The 20787-nt window shown below is 45.4% G+C and overlaps 1 protein-coding gene across 4 annotated transcripts in view; it reads left to right on the top strand.

Moving 5' to 3' along the window:
- LOC103176971 (plexin-B2) overlaps positions 1-20787 on the top strand; it is a 175880-nt gene that overhangs the window by 119046 nt on the left and 36047 nt on the right. For all 4 annotated transcript variants that reach the window (XM_042335787.1, XM_042335788.1, XM_042335786.1 and 1 more), the window contains exons 3-12: positions 846-1989; positions 4892-5071; positions 7577-7699; positions 9729-9829; positions 11884-12010; positions 13218-13377; positions 14097-14217; positions 17694-17811; positions 18382-18483; positions 19187-19297. In XM_042335787.1, coding sequence (XP_042191721.1) covers positions 859-1989; positions 4892-5071; positions 7577-7699; positions 9729-9829; positions 11884-12010; positions 13218-13377; positions 14097-14217; positions 17694-17811; positions 18382-18483; positions 19187-19297 — 2274 coding nt within the window. In that variant the 5' untranslated portion in view covers positions 846-858. The remainder of the gene's footprint in view (positions 1-845; positions 1990-4891; positions 5072-7576; positions 7700-9728; positions 9830-11883; positions 12011-13217; positions 13378-14096; positions 14218-17693; positions 17812-18381; positions 18484-19186; positions 19298-20787) is intronic.

The raw sequence follows: 20787 nt of genomic DNA, 5'->3' as shown, positions 1-20787 counted from the left end.
GGCCAAGGTTACAGAGGTTGGAGTGAACTTCTTCTTAAGGAGCGAACAAGATCATGTTTACAGACAAACTTAAGATGGTCAGCAAAGAGCACCTGCATGTAGTCTTGCAACAATCATAAAACTACACAGCTCTGTACAAAGTGAAGGCAGAATAGGACGTTGGAAGAGGTGCTTGTGTATTGTTGACAATAATATACATAATAATACTCCTTGCTTCGTAACAAACAGTGGGCGAGGAATGTGAAGCAGGCCAGTATATGCTGAGCTGAAAGAGAGAGGAAGGTCGCAGAGTGGGGCGAGGCTCCGGAGGCATTTGAAAGTTGTTGGAAGTGTCATCCTTCAGATGAGGCATTAAATTAAAATTGGACACTCAGTTGGGATACTGCGGTGCGCAATTGGCTGCCGCGTTTCGCCCATAAAATGCACTTGGCAATGTATTCCGTGAAGCGCTTTGAGGCGTCTCAAAGCGCTTCACGGAATAAGGCGCAATAAGGCGTTATAACAAGTGCAAGGATTATTATTATTTACACTGAAGTTTTTCAGGTGGATATCAAAGATCCCATGGCCTATTCGAATACAGAATGGAGTTTCTCTCAGTGTCCTGGCCAACAATCTCCCCGATAAAGTTGCTCATTTTGCTTCTTGTGAGACATTGCTGTGTGCAAATCGACTGCCAAGTTTGACTGTTAAAGTACGCCATAAATCCTGTGCAGCTCTTTGAGATTTCCGCCCTACATGAAAGAATCTGTATCAAACGCAAGGACTAGGGATTATTATGTTATTTGTGTATCGCTTTGTATTCTTCCTCCTCTGAATTTCTCTCCCTTTTGTTTGTTTTTCTCCAGTTCGAGTTTGGACATGTCTGCTTGGAATTGGATTCTCTGCGCATTTGCCTGCATTTGTTTAGCGTTCACTCGTGCAACCCAAAGAGATGGCCAATTTAGAAGCGACACAAAGCTGCTCCATTTGGCAGTGGACGACGAGACAGGAAGAGTGTACGTGGGGGCAGTGAATCACCTGTATCAGCTCTCCATGACTCTAGGCGTAGAAGCAGATCTTCACACCGGTCCCAAAAAGGACAACCCAAAATGCATTCCGCCAATAAACCCAACTAGCTGCAAAAACAGTGAAGACATGGACAATTACAACAAGGTTCTGCTCATCGACAAAGAAACCGAAAAGCTTGTGATATGCGGAAACATCTTTCGAGGAATATGCTCGCTGTACAATTTAAATAATTTCACTGTCTTTTACAGTGACGATAACGGGGGCGAGTCCACCTTTGTGGCAGCCGTCGATGCTGCCACGCCCACCGTGGCGCTCGTAACCACCATCACGTACAGTGAAGGCAGTGAGAGGGTCATGTTTGTTGGGAACAGTCGATCGGAGTACTCCAATGCATTGGTTAGCACCAGGACACTCACTCAGAGCCGCTTAAAGTCATATTTCGAGCTGGTGCGGGACTCCTCGTTAGCTGCGAAACCTTCCGTGCCGAAGCAGTACCCCTACAACTTCCGGTTCGTCTTTCAGAACGGCCAGTTCGTTTATTTTATTTTCTCCCGCACGAGGAGAGAGGACAATTCTCCTCGCACCTACGTACTTCGCCTGTGCAAGGACGACGTGAACTACTATTCTAACATCGAGATGATGCTGGAGTGCAAGGACGCTGCCAACAACTTTAACCTTGTCCAATCTGCCTACGTTTCTAACCCAGGAGAGAAGCTGGCACAGGCCATGACTCAGTCGGGACACTATGGGAACGTCACAGTGCAGGATCAAGTGCTTTATGCTGTTTTTAACCAAGGTGGCCTGAACACGGATTCCATCAACAGATCAGCGTTCTGCATGTTTTCCTTGAACCAGATCAATGAGAAGATCGAAGAGAATCGGGAGACCTGCTACAGTGGCAATGGGATGAAAAATGGGGTTAAAGTGATTTATCCCCCATACCAGGACAACACTGCATTCAAGTGCAACGAACTGGCTCCGGTAACTATGGCCTCGATATTTAAACTCCGGGACACTACCCGTGTGAAGGGCGCTATGTAAATGCAAGTTGTTGTCTGTTTTTTTTTCTTGGGTCAATCTTTTTTCGGGTTGTTTCCTTCACACATGCTGCTACTCCATACATGCATGGAGTCCTGAAGAGTATTGGTAAGAGCACATGCTTCGAAAGCGTGAGTACCCGGGTACGATTCCCGGGCCGGGCGAAACCTTAGGCAAGTTTTCTTACTCCATACACCTCCATAATAATAAGTAGGAACCTGGTTGTTGGACGATTGGCAGATTGCTAACCAGAGGTAATTATCCCTCAAAATAAATTAATAAAATAATAATAATAATTTGGTCACTCAATCCACGACTGTTTGTGGGACACTGCTGTGCGCAATTGGCTGCCGGGTTTCACCTACAAAATGTACAGTGAATTCGCTTTACAGAATATATTGTGTGAAGCGTCTTGAGCCGTCTCACCCGACTTGATAAGGCACTATATCAAATGAAAATATTATTATTATTAAACCCACAAGGGGAGTTTCTCCTGATTTCCTGGCCAACAAGCTTCCAGAAGAATTGATCATTCACCTCATGGCTGTTACTGGGACCTTGTTGTTGACCGGCAAATAAAGGTTCAATTCAGATGAAATTCAATTCATTGTACCACGTAAAAATAAGTAAAAATAGGAACTGCGTGTTCTTCATAAATGGGGTAGAACTTGCCATGAGGGAAGTTGAAAGAGATCCACGGGTGATTGACTCATTGCTCACTTTGTTGAAATAATGTGAAACAGTACAATAAAAAATTACATGTGTATAGCGCCTTTCACGTCAGGAGGATGTCCTAAGGCACTGGACAGTCAGGGATTTGGACTCGAAGAGGGAAGGGGCATTGGGATTAGGAGGGACGGAGGGCAGGGGGTCTTGAAACGTGCCTTGAAGGAGCCAAGGGAGGGAGCGAGGCAATAAACGAGGCAAACAGAATGCTGGATTTTATTGGCAAATCATTTGAGTTGAGATCCCCCAGAAGTCACACTCAAGCTGTACAGTTCTCTTGCTGCACCTGGGGAGTTGCACATTTATTCAGCTGGATGTCTAACACACGCGGAAACCCATCACTGTGTTTAAGAGTATCCAAACCAAGCTGAGAATTCCAAGCATCCCACCTACACATGGAAATCCCAGAGATAGGTTATTGGAATGGAATGCGCACTCTCTCCTTGTAGGGACGTATCCTGCTTTCGAATTCCAGAAAGTATTGTTTGGTGAGAGCCCAGGCTTGGGACCCTAGAGTGTTCGTTTGGGTAACTGCTGGTGTACCAGCTAAAGCCGCATAGTTTGCTATTGATACCACTGTTTGGCATGTTTTACCACTGCTTGTTCAGTGAGGACCGCCCTACCCATTAGGGCTTCGGCTTGCAGGGTGAACAGAAGCTGTATGGGAGGATTCCTTGTCCCCAGTGACTGGTCTGCCCTTCCAAGACCTGCCGACGAGCCAGGTTGGCTTTGCTTTCACCAGCAGTGTCCTGGAATACTGCAGACCTGCCTGGCTCAGGAACTGGACTACTGAGACAACCACAGAGGGCTGGCTCGATTCTGACATCCCATAGCCAGATATGTCACATTGGAGCCAATTCAGCTCTAAGAAGAACCCCCCTCCTACCCCACACACACTCCCAAGAGGGATAGTCACTAGTTCGTTGATTGACATCCGGTTTGAGCCCACACTAGGTGGATGATAGGTACGAGGAACTCCCTGGGAGCTTCCTGGTGGGCAACACAACTCAGCATGTCACCATCTTCGTGTCCGCAGCTCAGGCACACTTCCCACTTCCCATTGAGCGATGGTTCCATCAGTTGGAAGTGTGGAGCTTAAGTCAGATGCAAGGATTATTATCACACGTTGGTGAGTTTAATAACCACATTATTTATTCAATTTGGCCTTTAAATGTTTTGGGGATCTCAGCTCGAGATACTTCTGTCCAAGACATTCCATATTTTAACTTCCCTCTTAATTTTTCCGGATGCACACCATACCTAATACCCTTCAGCATTGTCCTGTTCAATAACAACAACAACAAATTGCATTGATGTAGCACTTTTCATGTCGGGAGGATGTTGCAACCTGTATGGGTTTCTTGGGCATGTGCCAAGTTAGAGGAACAGTATTGTCTTCCAGTTGAGATCAGTAAACTCTTTTGTCAGAAAAGCAGAGGTAGCATATCATTTTGTCACAATGCCATCTTGTTCATTCAATGATGTCTATTCAGTGGGGTTTAGCTTATTTCAATGAGTGCTTGTTTGTAATTGGAAGAAAACTTGCAGAACCTTTAGTCTCCCTTTATACAGCTTGATTATTGATGATTGGTGATTACCAGCAAAACGCAATAACAACAACAGCGGATTACATTTGTACAGGGCCTTTCGCGTCAGGAGGCTGTCGCTGGACAGTCAGGGATTCTGACCTGAGCTGGAGGTTGGGATCAGGAGGGGTGGAAGGCAGGTAGTGTAGGGGTAGGAGGGTGACCGAAGGCCCGGTCGAAGAAGAGGGTCTTGAGACGGGCCATGAAGGACACAAGGGAGGGGTTGAGGCGAAGGACTATGGGCTGGAGTTCCAAAGGATGGGGGCAGAGAGGCTGAAAGCCTGACCGCCGATGGTGGAGCGGGCAGTGCAGGAGACGTTGCAGGCCGAAGCCCACCGAGCAGGGAGAACAGACAGGTCAATATGAAGGAGCGAGGCTGTGGATGGCTTTGAAGGCGAGGAGAAGGCTTTTGAACTCTATCCTCTGGGGGATGGGGAGCCAGTGGAGCCTGGCGAGGATAGGGGGTGATACATTTCATCATGTAAATGAAAACTGACTTCTGTCTCTGTGTGTTTTTATTGTTGCTCCGTTAGGGACAAACCAAAAGCTATCCCTGCAGCGGTGAACATCTTCCCAACCCCATCGCAAGCGACGAAGGCGTCATCGTCAAACCATTGAGGATGTACAACACCAATCTGTCAGCGGTGGCTGTGAGCGTGGAGAATGAAAACACTATTGCCTTTTTAGGGAATGTAAAAGGAGAAATTCACAAGGTAAGAAAAAATTGTGAAGACGTTTTTTTTCCCCCCCCAAACAAAAATCCAATCACAGGTTCAGGCCTGGAAAAGTCCGTTTCAGCTTTTGGCGTTTTTATTTATATATAAAAGAGACTTCATATCTTTGCACATGGAATCATAGACATTTGCAGCACAGAAAGAGGCCGTTCAGCCCATCGAGCTCTCAGAGCAAGGTGTTCATTCAATCCCACTGTCCTGCCTTTTCCCGAACACCTTCAAACTTCTGCCTCTCGTAAATCTGTCTATTTCCCCTCTTGAAACTCGCTGGCATTTTTTTTTTAGTCAGCCAGGTGTCTGGCACATGTGGAAACTCATCACCGTGCTTAAGAGTATTCAGACCAAGCTGAGAATTCCATGCATCCCACACCTACGCGTGGAAATCCCAGAGATAGGTTGTTGGAATGGAATGCGCTCTCTCTCCCTGGAGGGAAGCATTCCTGCTGACTAATTCCAGAAGGTATTAGGCACAGTTTGGCAAAAGCCAAGGCTTTGGGGACCCCAGAGTGTGCATTGGGGGTAGCTGCTGGAGTCTAGCCAGCTAAAACAGCATAGCTTGCTATTGGTAACGCTGTCTGACATGCTTTCCCGCTGCTTGTCCAGCCAGGACCATAGTGTTTTGTTAGTGCTTTGGCTTGCAGGGTTAACAGGAGCTGAGTGGGGTGACTCCCTGCCCCAGTGACTGGTCTGCCCTTCCAGGACTTGCCGATTAGCCAGGCTGGACTGTGCTGCCATCAGCAGTGCCATTGAGTGATGAATGAGTGGCATTGACTGCCATGCTGAAGAGTGATAGACTGAACAAGCCTTGACAGTTTACTGTAGCTTTGAGTTTTGTGAAATGGACTGTGCAGGGAGGTAGTGAGGGCAGATTGTGCTACTTGGCAAAGAAATCAATCGAGGGGAACAACACATGGCGGTATACACCACGACGACAACAACAGGTTACACTTGTATGGCGCCTTTCACGTCGGGAGGATGTCCCAAGGTGCTGGACAGTCAAAGCTGTGTCCCGAGCAGGGGGTTGGAGTCGGGGAGGGTGGAGGGCACGGAGGGTAGGGGTAGGAGGGTGGCCGAAAGCACAGTCGGAAGAGGACGGTCTTGAGAGGTGCTTCGAAGTCTGGCTCAGCCTGGCTCAGCTGCAGGACCTTCATCCTCCTTCAGCCTGGCGGTCAATGCCACCCATTGATCGCTCAGTGGCACTGCCAGCCTGGCTCATCGGCAAGTCCTGGAAGGGCAGATCAGTCACTGGGGTCAGGGAGTCATCCCATTCAGCTCCTGGTAACCCTGCAAGCCAAAACACTATACTAATATACTTTTATTTTAAAACTCTAAGCCAGGTGACTCAATACCTGAGGCTAATAAATAGCGACCCCGTTATGACACACCCCGGTTTAGCATGGGTCTGGTGTGGATCCCCGACCCATCCAGCTTGAGGCAATGCCTGGCTGGGTTCCTGCCCACTGTGCTCTCGCTTTGCCAAGGAAGTGGACATCATCGCCACCTTCTGCCCGTAGCGTGCATGCACAGTGTGTAGGAAGTGATGTCAGTGACGATCTGATAACCTGGAAGCACTCGAGCAATTTATTCGCGCACCTCATTATAATGCGGGCGGTTGGGTTGATGGACCTAAACTTGCCGTGTTTTAGCGCAGTTGCTCTGGATTATTTCCCCCCCCCCCCGTTCTTAATACGCGTCATGGTCCCGATTCAAAATTCTGTGCGCGGTTTGTCTTCCGAAAGCGTAATCAAGCCAGGTGACGCTGAGCTTGCAAGTAGCTTGATGGATTTGGTCATCTTTGCTCTTATGACCTTAATATTTAATAATCATCATAATAATAGTAATCCTTCCATTTGTTATAGCGCCTTATCACGACTCCGAGAAGTCTCAAAGGGCTTCACGGAATATAATGCGAAGTGAATAATAATAATAATCCTTACATTTGATATAGCGCCTTATCACATCCTTGAGACGTCTCAAAGCGCTTCACAGTATATACTGTAAAGTGTATTTGCAAATTCTTTGTCCAAATTATGGCGATGCTCACCCTCATTTTGCTATTCCAGTGAGTGTTCTTTATGTCAAATTAGTTGAGTTGAGGACATTTTCCACACCAGGGAACCCTTGACAATGCCTTGAGATAATTGTGTCTGCTTTGCCTGGTCTGATCTTTGGAGATGACTTAACCCCCAGGAAGGTCCCACCTAACCATCCATTCCCAGGGTTTTCGAAGAAAAAACAACACTTGAAAGAGAAGGGGTGAGGGGGCAAAGTGAATCGTCTCATCAGAGATTTCTATTGCATTTCATCGGACACAGAAAATAATTCTGCAGCCCAAACGGAAATGTTTTCCATTCACAAACGCAATGCGGAATGACTTGGCATTCGGGAGGTTTTGAATGCATGAGTTACGAACACTATAGTGTCCCCATAAATGACTTGTGCACGTTTCCTACACAGCAATAATGAATGTTTACTTCCCAACAGGTGCACCTGCACGCTTCAGCAGATGAATATCAGACTTTGCATCTAGATCCCAACAGCAAGGTGAACAGTGACCTTGTTTTTGATGCAAAAAAAGAGCATCTGTACGTCATGACCGAGAAGAACGTATGTAATACTTTTATCTGCGTTTTATATTCTTTTAAAGATTGTTAGAGAACCATTCGGTTAGTTTTTCCCCTTTTTAAATTGCTTTATTATTTATTGCGATCTAAAAATTAAACTTCAGCTCTCGCCATAGCCATGGCCCCCCCCACCATCTATCACAGGGTGTGACTCAAAGGGCCTTAGGTGAGGAGACGCAAATAGTCTGGGGTTCCCACTGTCCGATCGCTGTTTGAGGTCCCCGCTAAGAAAGTTCCCTTGTCACATCAGGTAAGTGCGGGATTGGACTCAGCTGTGATGCCTTCTGCATTATAGTAGCCTCCTGATACTCTAACTCAGAACTAAGGCGCAGTCTTGTCCTGTATTTATAGGCAAATGCGGCAGCCAATTTTTTCAAGGCAACTTCCCACAAACAGTCATGAAATGAACGAATGATCTTTCTGGGGTATTGTTGGCCGGGACACTGGGAGAAATTCCCTTCGCTTTTTTGAGTCATGTCATGTGATCTTCAGCATCTACTGAAACTGGCAGATGGGACCTTGGTTTAACATCTTATCTGAAGCACAGGTTACCTGAGGGGCTGTTAATTCTCATGTCAGCACCTTCAGGAGAAGAGAGATGGAGAATATTAGTTTTTTTTTCCAAAAAAAACCTAACGTACCAATGTGAGAAAGACAATTCTAATGTATCAAGAGTATTTTAAGAGTGTGTGTGGAGAGCAAAACAGGTAATACTCCTTGCATTAGTGAACAGAATTCCTGGGAGAATTGAGTGTTTAACCGGGTTTAAAGAAGGAAGAGTGAGAACGAGGTGTTGGTGCTATCAGACATTGGAACTCATAGGCTGTCACAAAGCCGCAGGGAAATCCTCGAGTCCTGAATTGCAAATCTGTCCATACCACTGAGCATGTCTGGAGCAGGGAGAGACAACAACAACAAATTATATTCACATAGCGCCTTTCATGTGGGAGGATGTCCCAAAGCACTGGATAGTCAGGGATTTGGACCCAAGCAGGGGGTTGGGATCAGGAAGGGTGGAGGGAGTAGGGGTAGGAGGGTGACCGAAGGCGTGGTCAAAGAGGAGGATCTTCAGACGGACCTTGAAGGGTTAGGGTTAGAGACATCTGGGACCTAGCTCGTGTGTGCCTTCTGTGGTAACTCGGAAGAGTCCCAGAGCCTTGGGACCTCCTCCCGATGTGAAAGACACTATACAGGTGTAATTTTGTTTTTGTTGTTGATAGCATCGAATGTGAGGCCGAAATCAATGGAGTCGAGAAGCTGATGTATTGCAAATGATCGTGTCTTTTCCCCATCAAAAAGAAAGTTGCTGAAAAAGTGAAGCTGTGCACAAGAATTGACCTATAATTTGCCACCCACCATTGTGATTGTAGAAAACACGAGTGTGTGGCATTTACACTTTAATCATCTGCTTAATATTTAAATACAAATAAATATTAATGCATGTTTTGACATTTTCTTCATCCTGTTGTGCTCTCAATTCATTTTTCAGCAAATACAGATAATCTCGCAGAAGTCATATGAGTCAGGTTCATAATAATAATAATAATAATCCTTGCATTTGATGTAGCACCTTATCACGTCGTTGAGATGCCCCGAAGTGCTTCACAAAATATACCATAAAGTGAATTGACTGGATATTTTGTGGGCGAAACGCAGCAACCCATTACAATTGACCGTAACATTTAATATGACTTTCGCAAAGTACGAGTTGTGCATAAATTGGATTTTATACGACTAACGAATTATATCTGTACAATGTACGTGCCCTCATGTGCAGAAAAGACGTACAGTGAATGGCATGAACTCCTACAAAAAAAATCTGACCAGTGCAGAGAAATCAAAAGTGTTTTTTTTCCACAGGAAAATGAATGGGACTTGGGTGGTCGGCGATTCTATGACTTATAACGAAATCACTTATGCGAGTTCACCTGCAGTAACTTTGTGAAAAAAACACCTCTTCGTTTCTGAAGTGCATCACTTCAGGGTTATCGATTGATTGTTTTGCTTTGCAGATCAGTCGTCTGTCAGTACAGGAATGTAGCAGATACGGAAATTGTGCAGTTTGCATCGATTCTGGGGATCCTTACTGTGGCTGGTGTGTGACAGAGGGAATGTAAGTATTGTATGAATGTAAGATATTTGGAGCCGCTTGTGTTAAGGACCGTGTCTACTAGGAAAACCAGAGCTAAAATCTAAAATCTGTTTTCAATGGGAAAGACCGGTAATGTTTTCGGTTGGGGTCAGAGTTGATGTAAGCTCTGGCTGTTTTTCAGGGAGGTAGAGAGGGAGAGGGAATCACATAACAAAAAAAGTTAATGTTAAGAATAGATATGTGATTATAGCCCCCCACTCTTTTCCCCACTTTCCTCTCTTCCCCCCAACCACCCCCCATAATATATCAGTATATCAGCGGCTGCAGAAATGCAACAATTACATAACAACAACAACTTGCATTTATATAGTGTCCCTTATGCAGAGTAATGTCCTAGAGCGCTTGACAGTGGTGGAGCACGACACCTAGCCGGTGGGGGAGGTGGGAGGTGATTGTAGACACGGCCGAAGAGGAAGGCCTTTAGGCGCGACCTGAAGATGGGGAAGGAAGGCGGAGGGATAGACGAAGGGTGTTCCAGAGTTTCGGGGTGTAGTGGCTGAAGCACGGCCACCAATGGTGTGAAACCAATAAGAACGTAAGAATTTGCCTGGCGAAAAAAGTCCAAGGTCCATCCAGTTCGTCTTCCACCATCCTGGCAATCGCTTGCACATGTCATGTCCCAGACTACATACTGTATCCCGAGATATGATTTCCTAACAGAATCTTATCTGATTTGATCTTGAAAGAATTTCTTCTGCGTCCACTGTCTCCCTAGGGAGCCTTCTCCACTCTCACTCCTGGAGAAGATGTTTCCGCAGATTTGTTTTGAATTTGCCCCCCCCCCACCACCCCCTCAATCGCAGGCCATGTCCTCTGGTTCCACTGTTCAGTCCAAATAAAACAGCTTCTCACGGTCCACATTAACAACCTGCATTTATATAGATAGCGCCCTTCACGTAAGACTTTGGCATTGACTTGGTATTTAAACGCCTCTTTCCCTTGTAATTGCTTCTGGTTTAAAGACTAGAATTGGCGAATAAATCCCTTTTAGACAAACTGAAGTAGCATTTTTCCACAACGTGATCCAAAATTAATGAACTGTCCGTTCCCTCCTCCAGAGTGTGTGGTCAGGCCAGACAGTGCAGTTGTAGCATCATTGCATTCTGGAGCTCTTATTCTCGTGGATTTGTGCCATATTAAAGAGTCTGTCTCATTCAAAAACCTTAATTAAGTACTTCACAACTCTTCCCCTCCGCACACTGCAGATTATTCAGAACGCTGCAGCTCATGTCCTCTCCCACACTTGTGAGCCAGTCACCCTCGCCCTCGCCCGGATTCACAGACTCCCCATCCCCCAGAGGATCTGGTTCAAGATCCTCGTCTTCACCTTTAAAGTCCTTCATGGTTTTGCTTCATCCTACCTCTGCGACCTTTTAAAACTCCGCTATCCTGTCCACTCCCTCCGCTCTGTAGACACTGGCCTGCTCCACATCCCCCGTCCTTCAGCCTTTCTGCCCCCACCATATGGAACTCCATCCCGGAACTCCTCTGCCTAATCACCACCACCACCACCCACCGTCCCTTGTCTCCTTCAAGGCCCGTCTCAAGATCTTCCTTTTCCACCGTGCCTTTGGTCATCTTCCTTGATCTCCCTGTTTCCCCCCACCCTCCACCCTCCCCCACCCGTCCCTCAGCTCGGGTCCGTAACTCTGTCTGTCCAGCGCCTTGGGACATCCTCCCGACATGAAAGGTGCTATACAAATGTAATTTTGTTGTTGTTGTTGTACCCTCCTCCACGCCTATTGCCCTCAACCCCTCTCTGATCCTAACCCGCAGCTCGGGGGCAAACCCCACCATTGTGCAGCTCCTTGGGATATCCTCCCGACGTGAAAAGTGCTATATAAATGCAATTTGTTGTATTGCTGTTGTGGTCACTGCCTGAGGATGGAGGCCCTGCCCAATGAGTCTTGGTTGTACTGTACTGGACTGAATGTTTTGGATTCTCGGATATTTTGTGAAGTCCTAATATTTTTTGAAGTCCTAACCGTGTTCTTGTTTGTGACCTGTTACAACAGTTGTTCCAGGAAGTCGGACTGTAAGAGAGCTAGCGAGAAGGATCATTGGTTGTGGAGCCTGAACAAAAAGTGCATGACAGTCACCAGTACTGCTCCTCAGAACATGAGTCGCAATGACCCAGGCGAGGTAGTATTTTGTTACCGAGATTTGATCAGTAATGCAAGGATATTATCTCTTGTTAAAGTTCCTCAAAGTAAGGGGGGGGGGAAGGTTTCTTTTGAGAGCGACTGGCTCCAAGGATGTTGATGGCCAAACTCTGAAATCTCGACAGCCACGTTTAATGAAACATAACGGTGTTTTTGTCCTGGTGAACAAACACGTGGTTAGGAATTATTTTGATTCTATCAACGTGAAATGAAATAATAACAAAGCAGCCACTTTGGCACCGGCCTTCCAGTACAACATAAAAACGTTCAGACAAAAACAAATGCGCTTGTTTTTTTTGCAAATTCTTTTGACTAACAGGGTTATAAATGCAAACGCTGCGTACGAGAAGTAAAAATAAGAGGAACGGGAACTGAAAAGATGGGACAGAACTTGCTAAGGGTGCGATTGAAAGAGATTAGTTGACCCAGTGCCGACCATGTCTAAACAAAACAAACAGGATTCTGCACTGCGTTGCCAAATCAGTTGAATTCGGTTGAGTGGAAGTCAAGCTCAAGCTGTGAGTGTTCTGGTCAGGCTGCATCAACAGCTACCCCAGGCCCTTGAGGCATTGCAGAGCAGAGCAACAAGGCAGATAGATGACCCTACGTTCAAGTGATAAGCTTTGAGGAAGGACTGTTTAAGATGCCATTTGGCAGTAGAACAAGCGGTTACATGAGTCGCGAGAGAGAAAGGGAGAGAGAGTTCAACAGTTAGAACAGATTACCACAAAGGGTAGTTAAGAACAAGTAATAAACTGAGAGAATTCTATTGAGAAACTGGTAGAGTGGGTAATCTGAGAACTGAGACCTTCTTCCAAACCTCTCTTGTGATCCTAAGCATCCTATTGAGGTGAAGGTTCATTGGTACCACTAACTGGTGTAATTATCTCAGGGTCCTTTTATAAAATGTTTTCAAGTGGGTTTTTTTCAAAATTCTCTGATCCCGTTTTGGGAAATAATGGTTAACGGAGTTTTCATATCAGTAAAATTATAGTGATAGAATTCAGATACGAGTCGAGAGCACAGTAGGATTGAAAAAGGCCGAATGTATACAGTCAATTCACTTTACAGTATATTCTGTGAAGCGCTTTGAAATGTCTGTTTCTTCTCAGCCTCACTGTTTTAAGATGTGCTCGTTTGCTCGTGGTGTTGATCGATAAGTTTTGTTAATCTTCTGATGTTTACAGGTGCAACTGAAGATCGATCCGTTCCCTGATTTAAACAACTTTGAAAATATTGAGTGCTATTTTGACCATCGCAAAACAGAAGTAGTGAGATCTGAGGTGGAACCTGTCAGGTGTAAGTCGTTGCCGATAAATGAAATCCCTGCGACACCTTCGAATCAAGGTGATTTGTACTAACTATTGACATCATTGAAAGCAGTATTATATGTATATATATTGTGTGTGTGTGTGTATAAAAAAATCACAATACTGACTCGCTCACCACAGAGTGATGCCTCACAGTTAGGGTCAGTTTTGTGATATATTTTGTCCACCTTTCTGTATCCTGGTAGTCGTTCCATTGACTGAACACACAAACCGTTTGTGAATATTTCTGTTCGTTGTCTTCGACGGATGTAATCCAAACCCGAGGAAGTCTTTTTTTTAAAAAATTGCAGCCGTGTAGTTTTAACTGGTTGAACTCCAGCAGTACCCACTGGAGTTTCTTTCTCCTTAGCCTCGGCTTTTGCTAACCTGCGCCAAATACTCTCTGGACGTAGGGTGCGCCCCGACAGAGTGTGCGTATACCGTTCCAGACACTGGGAAATTTCCACACGTATGTGTTGTAGATGTGTGGAATGAAGTGTTTGATCTGTGACTGTTTTTTTTCTCTCTCACCCAGCTTACAAGCCAACCATGTTCTGCGATGCTCATATACAGCAGTGCAGACTGGAGGTTATTTGTAAAGACTGAACCAAATAGCTCATTGCATAGTAGAGAATTTGGTTAACTTGAATTGCAAAAAAGCTTTATTAGTTTAGGCTGTAATGTACAACATGCGGTTTCTAAGAAAATGTTTACTTCGAAAAGCTGATTGAAAAGCTATGAACCTCTTGTCTATAGATTTTGTTGCTGTTGAGGTGGAACTAATATACAATAATGGAGGTTCTCTTGTGTCCCTCGCAAAGACCCACTATTCCTTCTATGACTGCAAAGCTGCCATCAACCGTGCTCCAAACACTCCGTAAGTATCAGTTGTCGGGCTTTTATTGCTGCTCTTCCACGAAGTAACTCAATGCATTGATCACGAGCCAGATTCACTTCCCCAGATTGAAATGATGTGGCCGTACATGTAGAATTCACTGGTAGCGTGAACCTGTCCCGTGCGTATTATCGAGTTGGACGCTCGGTGCATCAGCCGCCTGTTCACTCTGCGCGCAACAACGGTTACCTGGGTTATTGCAAGACTCTGGTCTCTTCCTTGCCCTTCAATCAGTCACACGCAGATTGACAGTCTTTGCCAAACTTCTGCACCAGTCAACCGTGTTACTGACGGTTTGATACAAGCGCAGCTAGAATTTAACTGAAAAATGCATGGGCTGGACTGGCCTGACTTAGTAACTAACAGAGAGACAGAGAATCAGAGAATATTAGGAATCCCGTAGTGTCGTGGTTGGTGCACTCACCTCGCAACTGAGAGGACCCGAGTTCTATTCCCTTGACGGGGCGAAAGCTTAGGCGAGTTTCGTTCCCCCACACGCCTCTGATTACCTAGCAGTAAGTAGAACCCGATTGTTAGGCATTTGGCAGATCCCTTTCCTGGGGTAATAGTCCCTAAAAAAAAATATCAGTCACTTGTTCCACGGCTGTTTGTGGGACGCTGCTGTGCGCAATCGGCTGCCTCTGTTCACCCACGAAATGCACAGTCAATCCACCTTACAGTGTATCCTGTGAAACACTTTGAGACGTCTCAACGACGTGAAAAGGTGTTATATCAAGAGCAAGGATTGTTATTGTTATTTTCTTTAAAAATGGCAATTTGGGACTTGCCTAAACAACTGCTAACTCATCCATCCACTGGAGACAAATTCTCCACTCCCAATCCCCTGCTTTTTCTCTGTGTCCTTTTCTATTCTCTTCGCAGTGTTTATCCGACTTCCTTCGAAATGGTGTGGTCCTATCCTATGGTCATCACTTGTGGCCAAACTTAGTCTTAACTCTGTGTGAAAACAATCCCTGTGACCTCCCACTTAATTCTTCTCACCAAGGCCATGGACACAGAGATATTGATCAAACAGCACGTAGCGTATCATTGTAAACCTTGTTTTTTATATTAGGGAACCGTTTTTGTTTTCCCTGTCCTTTGGCATGTGTGCCGATATCTCGGAATCTTCCAACTGTGGAGATGCTGATGGGGTTGTGAGAAAGGTTCATCAATGTACAAAAGCGATGAATGAAATCTCTGCTCGGAAATCACACCGATTACACAGACTGTGATCAATGAAGACACAGCCTAGCAAGTTGTTTTTTCTCTTCCAACCTGTCGTACAGCGGGTTGGTTAGTGGGTGGGTTTTGGTTAGTTGCCCATGACCCTTCACACAGCAGCCTCTCAATCTGTGCTTGCTGCTGGGGTGAGGAAGAGCCAGGCCTTTCTGCACAGTGAGAAGAAATAGTCATCCAACCACAGATACGTCTGAGGAGAAAGTGCCAAGACCCCTGAGTATCTAATATTCCCTCTCTCAGCCAGCGATGCTACATGTGAGAAACGGCTAAGGAGGTGGGGAGAGGGAAGAGAAATAACAATCAGATCACAGTCCTGGTCATGCACTGTAATTCCCTGAAGGTTAGCAATAGAATCATCAAACTTCTCAGTTTAAAAAAAATTCCTGTTTTAAAGATAGATTATGATTATAATAATACTTACATTTGATACAGTGCCTTATCACGGCATTGAGACGTCTCAAAGCGCTTCACAGAGTATACTGTCAAGTGGAATGACTGTATTTTGTGGGCAAAATGTGCCAGCCAATTACACACAACAGTGTCCCATAGACAGACGTGGGTTGAGTGACCAATTTTTTGGGGGGGAGGAATTATTACTCCCAGAAAGCGATTCGCCAATCGACTAACAACCAGGTTCCTACTTATTTGATGGCAATACTTCAAAATATACAAAACGATATGATTGACGTTTATTATAGTGCCTTTCACGTCAGGAGGACTTCCTTCACAGAGCTTGACAGTGGTGGGTGGACATCCTAACTGGGGGAGAGGAAAGTGGATCGAAATTGCAGTTACCGTAAATAGACAGTTATCACTGTATTAAAGAAACATCTGTAATATGCAGACTGAGGTTTCCAGGCAGTGGTTGGAATTTGAGAACACATTTGAGTTGATTGACTATTACGTTGGAATAGATTTGTGAGCTCACTTGCAGATTTGTGGCTTGTCATGACTTTCAAAACAAAAATCTGCTCTAAAAGAACCAGAGGGGAGATGAGGAGAATCTTTTTTAACACAAGGAGTTGGTCTGGAATGCACTGCCTGAATGGGTGGTGGAAACAGATTCAATAACAAGTTTCAAAAGGGAATTGGAGGGGTACTTGAAAAGGAAAAATTTGCAAGGGCACGGGGAACAACAACAACAACAGCTCTTCCAAAGAGCCAGGGCAGACCCAATGGGCCGAATGGCCTGATTCTGTGCTGTAATATCCTATGATTCTAGCAACAAAACCTAGTTTTTATTTTGCCCTTGAACATCTGCATATGGAGTACTTGAGAGAGAGAGATGGATGGATATTCCTTGTGTTGTTTAAAGCCAATCATCGAAATTACAAAGGATGGGATTCCACCTGCCTGTTGAGTTGGACGTTAAAGATGGGTGGGGCAGGATGGTCAACCCTGATGGTGTAGTGGATAGAGCTGTGGTTTACGGACCAGGAGCTCGCTGGTTCGAATCCTGGTTCATGCTGAGTTGCAACATAATACAAACTTATGTACGTCTTTCATTTTGGGAGTTTGCTGTTCCTGGCCCAGATATATATTGGAGGCTAAATTGATCCCCAGCCTTTCCAGGGGTTGAGAGAGGGGGGGGACAAACATCTCAGGATTCCTTTTCCCACTACAGCACCCTCTACTGGTTGTGTGCACGTGTGGGCAGCTGTGTGGGGAGAGATCGTGGAATCTTATTTAGGGTGTCCAAATATTGTGTTTGTCCAACTATTGTGACTGGAGAGAGTCCTGTAGTGAATTGGTTACAGCACTCACCTTGCAAGCGAGAGGACTTGGGTTTGATTACCGGGCAGGCCGAAACGTTAGGCAAGTTTCCTTACTCCACACGCCTCTGTTTGCCTGGCAGTAAGTAGGAGCCCGGTTGTTAGTCGATTGGCAGATTGCTTTTCCGGGGTTAATAATACCTTCAAAAATAAAAATAATAGTAATAATTTGGTTACTCAGTCAAAGCGCTTTGAGATGTCCATCTGATGTGAAAACACTTGAAGATGCTGTTCTACGTGAAATACAAGGATTATTACAATGAGTCTTATCCTTGCTGCAATAATGACCAGGTGCTATGGTTTTGTACTGTCTTTGTTATCTACTGTTACTTTATACCGGAGAATGTAGTCGGTTTGAACTCTTCTCCGGCTGGGCAATCCTGGGTAACTAAGCTGGTGTTTTTATAGCTTTACATGTTTCGGTTTTGTGCATTTAACCTTTAGGTGCATGTCCTGTGTAAGCAGCCCATGGAACTGTCACTGGGAAATTGCAGAACACGAGTGCAAAGATGGCGATGAAAGTCAGAGTGTGGATGTTGACTCTGTGGTTCCATTCGGAATGGTAAGCTTCAGTAAACGTCTTACTGGAAAGAATGCCAACCTGGCGACAAGTTATCTACCTCTTTGACTGGGCCATTGGGCACCCCCACCTTCTCCATTGCTCAGCATCCAACCCCACTACTGTGAAGCGTTCCGAGATATAATCTTATATGAAGGATGCAATACAAACGCAAGTTGTTGCTGTTGGGGAGAGTCTGTGATGTAGAATATTGCACACAGACTGTGGAGGGAGTGGGCTTGACGGCCCAAGTGGCTTTTTTTGTTCCGTTGTCGCTTGTGTTTGCTTCACTTGACTGTTGTCCATAATGTATTGACTTGACCACAGTCCCTCCCGTGCCTCCTTCAAGGCCCATCTCAAGATCCTGCTCTTCGACCGTGCCTTCGGTCACCCTCCTACGCCTACCCTCCCTGCCCTCCACTTCCCAATCCCAACTACCAGCTTGGGTCCAAATCCCTGAATGTCCAATGCCTGGAACGTCCTCCTGATGTTAGAGGGAAAGCTTGCTGTGAAACTCTGTAAATGCTGTCACTGTGACTCCATTTGATTTGTGCTTTTCTTCTTTCATTCTAGGCATCATCCTGTCCGCAGTTTTTTGATCCTAGCCCTTTGTTAATTTCAGTCGGTTCCAAATCTGACATTACGTTTCAAGGGAAGAACTTGGATTTTTATAAGGTATGCGAGAGATGAAGAAACAAGTTAAATTGTTTTAAGAACAAATTCAGTAGAACACAGTTTATCTGCACGCCAATTAACCGCATGTTCGTTCAACTGCATAGACCTCCAATGCGAGTTGGATGCAAGCCACCAGATACCAGCAAAAATACTTTTGTGCACATTAGCCAAAGTTTCTAAGGATGCTCTAACACTGACTAAATTGCCACTTGTAACCTTGCACGTAATTTCACATGTGCGCACAAGTGTAATGTTTTTGCCTGCGACTAAGGTATGTCTAGAATTTCAGTGTACGGTTTAGGATTATAGGTAGAGACGGTGTAGAGATAAAGGTTAGAGCGACGCTCAGAGGGAGAGAAGAGAGAGCAAACGATAGACAGCGAAAGTGAGAGAAAGAGAAAGTGGCAAATTGAGGAAACGGCAGAAAAAGTGAGAGAAACCGAAAGACAGAGGGAAAGAGTAATGGGAGCGAGAGAGAGAAAGCCAGAGTAAAAGAGAGAGAAGGGCTGACATAACGTGATGTGACAGTATAACTCTCGATAGTTTTATAGTTTTAAAGTTTATTTTATCGTTAGCACTGTAGCCAATCTTTACATTGCGTACTGTCCAATTATACGCAAAGGGGCCGCTCCCACTTGGTGCAGATAATCGGCTTAACTGCTGTATCGATACTTTTTACTTCATCGTATTTTCTCTGACACAGAGCAAGAAATTCACTCTGACGACGGCTGACGATTTCATGAGAAAGAAACTTCCAATAATTTATGCCATCGATAACGAGTCAAAGCGTTACTATCAGTGTGATAAGATTGAGGTTAGTGATGGTGAAACTGGCTCTTCATTTCTATTGATTTGCAGTGTTTTCTTCAATTTTATTGTACTTGGAGTCCCGTAGTGTGTGGTTAGCTCACTCGTCTCGCAAGCGAGAGGACCTGGGTTCAATTCTCAGGTATTTCCTTACTCCACACACCTTTGTTTATCTTGCAGTAAGTAGGCACCCAGTTGTTAGTCGATTGGTGGATCGCTTTCTGGGGTAATAATCCCTCCAAAACCCAAAATTGGTCACTCGGTCCACGACTGTTTGTTGGACACTGCTGTGCGCAATCGCGTTTCGACCACAAATTATACAGTCAATTTTCTTTACAGGATATGCTGTGAAGCGCTACGAGATGTCTCAGCGATGTTAGAATGCCTGTTCAAAATTACCTGCCGCATTCACTTATAAAATACACCGACATGTGAATACACTTTACATCCTGTGAAGCGCTTTGAAACAGTGATAAGGCACCATATGCAATGCCAGGATTATTATTATTAATGTCTGTTTAGCTCCCCGATGGACCAGTCAGTCAATAGTAGTGTTTTTTCCAAACCCCAGATATTGCATGCACAAAGCCCAAATATTGCATGGTGGGGTTCCTTGTGGTGCAGAGCAATAACACAGCATTAACCCACTGCTGTATTACCACATTGGCTGAGTTTCACTGGAAGTGGTGTAGCCGGAAGGAATGGGTTGGGATTGGGCCCCAGACCACCTTGCCAGTCAGAGATATCAATGGCAAGCTATTGCTTCTTTAGCTGGTTAGACTCCAGCAGTTACCCCAACGCACACTCTGGGGTCCCCAAAGCCTTGGCTCTCGCCAACCTGCGCCTAATACATTCCAGAATTTGGTCAGCAGGATGTGTCCCTCCAGGGAGAGAGTGCGCATTCCATTCCAACAATCTTATCTCTGGGATTTCCACGTGTAGGTGGGATGCAGGGAATTCTCAGCTTGGTTTGGATACTCTTAAGCACGGTGATGGGTATCCACAAGTGTCAAGACACCCGGCCGCCACCCCCCCCCCCCACACACACACACAAAAAACCACAGTGTGCGTGCGTGCATGCAAATGAGTAACCTTTGCGTCTTTGGCTTTAGAGCACTGGGCAAATCTGGAGCCTGGCTGTACAGAGTCACTTGACAGTGCCAAACGGGCAGTCCTTGAGGGAGGCACCAGTGTCTAGCACGGAGGAGCAGTGCCAGAGTTCAGCTGCCAATGTCAAGTCTGGCTTTTTGTAACTGCAAAGAATCAGGGCCCCAGAGTCTGAGCAATTAATTTGCCGAGTGTAAATTGAAGGGTGTCTGTCTGAAGCAAAAGAGCCTAGTTCTGTAAAACTGAAAGGGCTTTGAGATTTTGTGTGTGTGTGTGTGTGCGAAACGCACTGGTGATCAGGTCTCTTTGTTAGTTCCTTTGTTCGTTCAGTTTCTATTGAATTCAACAGAGAATTCAACTCGGCCAATGTTAACACAAGAATTCAGAACC

This window comes from Callorhinchus milii, unplaced genomic scaffold (assembly GCF_018977255.1).
Source record: "Callorhinchus milii isolate IMCB2004 unplaced genomic scaffold, IMCB_Cmil_1.0 Scaffold5, whole genome shotgun sequence".
NCBI lineage: Eukaryota > Metazoa > Chordata > Chondrichthyes > Chimaeriformes > Callorhinchidae > Callorhinchus > Callorhinchus milii.
Note: the sequence above shows the minus strand (reverse complement) of the source record. Positions and strands in the feature narration are given on the sequence as shown.